Here is a 6,816-nt window from a genome sequence, read left to right on the forward strand (position 1 = left end):
TATATATATATATATATATATATATATATATATATATATATTGGACCTTCTTTAAAGGCTTTATTCTAATTAAAAAATTGAACTTTTACTTAAAAAAATGTAAATGTAAATTTAATAATAATAATAAATTATTTTAAATTAAAGTTTCAACAATTAAACATAAAAAACTAAAAATTATTTTATTTAAATTTATCAAAATACATAAATTTAAATACACCTTCTATTTTACCAAAAAACAAAAATTAAATCTCTTATTTCTAAAATCATCTTTTTGGTCTCCAATTAAGTAGTTTTTGGAATTTATGGTCACCGCTAATTTTTTTATTATGTGACCTATTTATTAACGATGTGATATTTATAATTTTGATAAAATAATTTATAATTTATTTCAAAATGAAGCGACTAAAAGTTTATTTTTGATAAAATAGAGGAATTAAAAGTGCATTTAACACAAATAAGTAAATTGTAAATATCTAAATACAACTTCAAGCTAATACTAACATTCTAACTATTTAAAATGAGTCATACTTATAACACTTTTTGTAGTAAATTCATCAATCAAGTCTTTAAGATCATTTTTAATTGCTATCAATCTTAATCTACTAAACCTTTCTTATAACATGGTAGACCACAAATAAGACTCAACAACTTCTTCAAAAGTGACTCATGAGAATGATTAGCAAAATTCCATGCAATAATTGTATTAGGAAAATAATCTAAACCTTTCAAAAATCATAATGTATCAATAGGTCATATTTTTTCTCCAAACAAGATTTCTCTTAGTAACTTTAACTCCACAAATTATTAATTCTCATCAATATCAGATAGATGGAAGAACCTTTTATGATCGTTATCTAAAGATGCTTTCTCATTTGTATGTTGCTGATGTTAGAGGGGTTTATACTCAGCATAATTTTTGTAGATTTTTTTTTACTTAATCGTAGTTTTCATCATCAATTTTAACTGATTCATGAAATTAATCTCATATTTAAAAAGTTTACAGTTTTGATCTATCTCTAACCTTTTTTAACTAAAAAATACTATTTGATATATTTTAACGATGTGGTATATGATAATGATTAATAACATAAGACCCATAAAATTATAATAAGACCATCTAAAAATTTCAATTTCAGCTTATTAAATTATTCATGTTTATAATTTAATTAATAATATATAAATAATTAATACATATAGATAGTTTTACAACTTGAGATTGTTTGCCACATTAAAAATATCTCACACCATTTTTTTCGTTAAAAAAATATGAAGAACAGACAAAAAAAATTTAAACTTTTAAAATTGAGATATTTCGTAAATTGATTCAAAAGAACACAATTAAGTATTTTTTTTTTTTTGACTTAAACCTTCTTTTCTTCCAAAAAAAAATATAGAGAAATAACTTCCAAATGAATAAAATGAGAAGTAAAAAAAAAACATGAAAATCAAAGCGACCATCTAACCCTAAAGGGGAGGGGGAGAGAAAAAACATGGGAAAAATTGTTTTCAACCTCATCAACTTTGAAAGTACATATTTTTTTATTTTACGGTAAGTCAAGGAAAATTATAATAATATTAGATTTGATTATTGAGTTATTTATATTTCCATCTAATAAGTACGTAATTTAACGTATAATATTTCCTTTGGTAAATTTTAGGTTGTTTCTAAAAAATTGTAGATAAGTTATCTATGACCAAAAATCAACTACGAGTGTTATTTTTAGAGTCGTGTCAAATATTTTAGAGATTATATTATATTTTTACAAGTTAGATGTTTAATAAAATGAAAATAAAATATTAGTACTTTAAAATGGATAAAATAAATTTTAGTCGTATAAAATTTTAAAAATTTATTTTAGTCTTTATAATTTTTTTCAACTTTCTAGTGTTTATTTTGAAAAATGTTTTTTTAAAAATAAAATAAAATAAAATGATATTTTTAGTGCATAAAAAAGTGTCTAAAATCAAAACAGAGATTAGATGTGAATAAAATTATTTTAGAAATTAAACTTAAAATGTTGTAATTTTGTAGGAATTAAAAATATATTTAAAAAAAAAATCACTCTTATATTATAAAAAATAAAAAAGTTTGAGATTCTTATCCGACATATGTTATTGAGCTGCTTGGACAATTCAATAATCGATCATAATTCTATTAATTTTAAAAAAGAACTTAAGTTTGATATAATTAGTAGATCTCAATTGACTAATTATAATTATTTGTTTATTATTTATCTACTATTTTGTATATAATTTACCTACAATTTTTTAATATCCACAATTTTTCAAAAGACAATCTAGATGTTACCATTTTCTTTTGGCTGATGTACAAAATTAATCTCGAGTGTAGATTTCATATATCTTGACACATGATTAGCAAAAATAATTGGTCAATTTTAGCGACCAAGTGAAATAAATAGTTTTTCCTAACAACCATAATGTGAAAAGTCATTATTGCATATATCTATATGCACTATGACTGCGTATAACAATAAATGAAAATATATAATTATGCTGAGAATGCATTATAATGTTGCAACTCTTGGTTAACTTTCATTCTTCGTTATTTGTTGTTTTATTAAATACTAATTTTCTTGATACCATAATAATCATTATTTTTTGACTAAATAAACAACATTCATTCAAATTAATATAAATTACATCGATCAATAATATAATTTAAATTTTCTATAAACAAAAAAATGTATCTACAAACAAATTCACGTCATCCATGTTAATAGCATAAAAGGGAAAAATATCTACATATGTGACAAAACTTACTAATATGATAAATTTGAGGCGTCCGAAATACTCATGCCTCTAATGTTGCAACTATGAACATTAATTGAATTTGTACTTAGACGAAGTTGATATGTGAATCTGAAATCAAACTAACACCAAGACGAGAAACCAAAGTGACGCGACATCCATTCATTCAAATCGATACAAATTACATTGATCAACAATACATTCAAAATCGCTAAGAACAAGCTAACAAACTCACATCATCCATATTAAATTTAATGTGTCCGAAATACTCATGTCTCAAAAGATGCAATGTTGAACATTAATTGAATTTGAACTTAATCGAAGTTGATATCTGAATCTGAAATCAAAATGATGTGGTAAGTAGGTGTGAAATCAAAACAACCTTGCACTAATACGATAAAATAAAAAACAAACTAAATAGGTGTAAAAATAACTTGTTTAGATAAAAGAAAAAAAGAAAAATGATTTAGATTAGTGATTTTAGACCAAAAATTGACCATAAATCACAAGAAAAAAGAAATTGAACATAATTGAAAAAATTGTTACATATTCTTTTATTTATTTATAAATCTTTTTACCTATCAATATGAAACGAGTAATGTGAATGCACATAACACATAACAACTCATTGGCTTGGATCTATAAGTAGGCTTATAAAAAGGCATCAAGAGCTCATAATTTCAAACACACAACCAAATAAAAGTCACAAAAGCCAAATTATCTCCTCCTCCAAATTACAATAATCATAATGTCTATTGACGATAGCAACATAAGTGTGGATCTAACCATTTATCGTGAATACATACTTCATTTACCAATTGAATTCAATGAAATCAAAGCCAAGTTCCAAAAAATTGACTTCATTCTAGGCTTTGCCAGCGAGGACTACAACATACAAGGAAAAGGCACAGGATATTTCAAGCCAACTTGGAATGTTGATGATCTCAGTCCCGAAAAGTTGAAAACTTTGAAAGAAAACAATCCCCAAGTTAGAGTGATACTAAGCATTGGAGGCGTTGGCACTGAATATCCATTCAATCCAATCGAGAAACATCAGTGGATTTCCAACGCTCTAAACTCGATTAGACAAATCATCATTCAGTATGACCGCATCTATAGATACCATAACATCATCGATGGTATTGATATTCACTATGACGTCATCAAATCAAGTAGGAATGAATTTTCCTACTTAATTGGAGATGTTATAAAACAATTAAAGAATGATACACGTCTATTTATCAATGTGGTGTCCATTGCTCCAACAGCGCATGTTCAATCATACTACCACAAATTGTATTCTGACCACAAAGATATTATTGATTTGGTTGATTACCAATTTTACAATCAAAAAATCTACTCAAAGGATGAATTTGTAGAACTCTATAAAAACCTAGTAGGTGCCTATGGTTCTTATAAAGTCCTACCAGGTTACAGCAATCCTTATGACCCTATAATTATTGAGGGCATCATATACCTCATCAAAAACAAATTAATCCCTGGAATTTTTTATTGGAATCCTAATAACTCTACCATTGATACCAACACATCCTCTCTCGAGAACATACTACAAAACCTCTGATCAGCTGGATAATAATTAATTAATTACTAGCTACCTAGCTAGTGTAATCAATTATGGATCATATAATATCAAGCTTATGTTGCTTGTTCTAAATAAAACTTGTGAAATTGTGTGCTTGGAGTACTACATGTGTGTTTTTGTGTGATGTTTATTTTTTGTTGTCTTTTAATTTCTTTTATCATTTTGTTGTGTGTGCAAATTAAGTACTTCTAGTGTTGTAACATGTATGTGTAACGCTTTGAATAATATGGAGCAAATAAAATATTATTTTGCTTTCTTTACCTTATGCCATTCAATTCATCATTATTTTTTGACAACTAGCTTTTGTAATCCTTCAAATTTATTAAACTATCAACCCTAAATGGATTCAAATGGCATCTAAGTTGTCTAAGGTATATCTCGAATCCACTATTGGACATTGTGTACTTACAGCCTCTACGATAAACAACTGAATAGGAAGAGGGGTACTTTACAAAAAAGGGTAGTTGCTTCGCACCTGACTGTGATAGCCCTCTCGATACTTATGGAGCTTTTTTTAGTAGTGTCTGCTTTCCCATCTCAGGACTGATTGATGCATGGAAGCCTTTAAAATAAAGTGAGTCCGCTCATAAGAACAGTCAGGCTATTTTAGTCCCATAATGTGTTCTTTTTGAAAGAAACCTATCGAATGAAGATGCCACTCAGGGACCCTTCGTTATGGATAGGTCTGGAATAGCATGGGAAAGAAAGATCATCTTGTTCCTTTAGTCAACCGTGATTCTATTATGACAGTTATTCATTTGATTGACTTTGTTCCGAAGGTCCTCAGAATCACTATCAGGCTCGGGGATGCACAAATATCTAAATGATAGACAACGAATCCCTAATGAGACGAACTTACCGCATAAGAGAAGAAAACTCATAACGAAGGCCTATAAAATTAGTCTTTGGGGGGAGGCCCGCCTGGAGGAGAGCTGGCAATGGGATCTTGCCTTACTTAATAAGAGGTGCTAGTACAACCTTTTCCTGAAATGGGGATTCCAAGTTGTGTTGTTCTTTTGATATTTAAGTAGTAAGAATAGGTGCTTCAGGGGAAGCTAGCACTACATTTGATAGTCTTTCCTTTCTTTCCTCAGTCTCTTGCGCTTTCAGGCAAAGGTAGCTAAAAAGTAAGATGGTTCTTAAAAAAAAATTCACCTGTTCTCCTTAGTGACGTATGGGAAAATGACTTATGGTAGTAGTAGTATGGGTGAGTGCTTTCCCAATATCCTATTATTTAAATTTAAGGCCCTCATTAAAAAACTTTAGCTCGAACGCGCAGAGTCCAAATGCTCAAGCTCTGATTCTAGCCACCGTGGAGCAGCTTTTTGCAAAAAGATGAGGGACATGTATGGGTGTGCTGATATGATAACAAAGGTCTTCAAATGTGTAATTCTTTGGTCATAATTTCGATAGTTTCATTCTTCCTTTTTTTCCGACTTTGCATTTTTATTGATTGACATTGATTCTGATCTTTTTTGGCTGAAAGTCACATTGTCCATTTTAAGCAAGTCTCTCAACCTCCTCCTTAGTCGGCTTGGGTATGGGGGTTTGGCCGCCTTGACAATATGATGTCTTTTGCGAGCACTATTCAGTGTCAAGGAAATGCCTCCTTGGAAGTATCCATCTGGGACTGAGGCTGGCTTAGAAGCAAGCGTAAACCAATAGCATGTCGAGAATAAGGGGAGACATACTAAACGTAACCACTCCCTTGGTTAGGGGTTGTGCCGCCCTGCCTTTCGATCCATACACAATTGAGTAGGCTGATCACGAATGCAACTGGTGCGGAGCCTTATCGGTTAGGGCCCAGCGACAACACACGTAAGCTGGTTAGATGCGTGGAGCGAAGGCCTTGTAGTACCCCATTTTCTTGATCCAACCTTTTCTTTGATTCAGTAGTGAATCACATACTAAAAAAGTAGACTGGCCTGCACGCCCTATTTTAGACCTACTAAGGCAGGCAGTGGATTCTTTCATTAAGGAATGGAAGAAGGGGGTTCAGCACGGTGGATGTCGTACACTTGAATGGCAAAGGAAAGGTATGAAGTAACTCGACTGGAGAGGGAGTTAGTACCTCTCTTTCCAGACCTGTTCGGAAGATCAAGTTGGTGAGCCGTATGATGGGTTCACCACCACATCATTGCCTCCTCGTTCCCTTTTACCTATGCCATGATGTTCATGGGCAATTTATCTCTAATTGGATTTCCTTTTCTAACTGGAGTTTATTCCAAAGATGTGATATTAGTGCCCGCTTACACTAAGTATACCATAAGTGGTACTTTTGCTTTCTGGTTAGTAATTTTCCTACAGCCATTCAGGCCAAAGATGACCTGTTATCCCATAAGCAAGTACTATGACAAAGTGGTTGTTGCTAACCTGACACAATTGTACGAGGTCACAATTCACCCAACACGATCATCCAGGGTGAATAGGAATTAGGGATCAGA

General features: G+C 30.6%; 1 protein-coding gene across 1 annotated transcript; it reads left to right on the forward strand.

The window, feature by feature from the left end:
- Positions 1–3,517: 3,517 nt before the first annotated feature.
- On the forward strand, positions 3,518–4,351 carry LOC101498991 (chitinase 1-like). Its single transcript, XM_004509411.4, has one exon. It carries the CDS (start codon positions 3,518–3,520, stop codon positions 4,349–4,351), a length of 834 nt encoding a protein of 277 aa, XP_004509468.1.
- The last annotated feature ends 2,465 nt before the right edge of the window (positions 4,352–6,816 follow it).

Source organism: Cicer arietinum, chromosome 7, assembly GCF_000331145.2.
Source record: "Cicer arietinum cultivar CDC Frontier isolate Library 1 chromosome 7, Cicar.CDCFrontier_v2.0, whole genome shotgun sequence".
Classification (NCBI taxonomy): Eukaryota; Viridiplantae; Streptophyta; class Magnoliopsida; order Fabales; family Fabaceae; genus Cicer; species Cicer arietinum.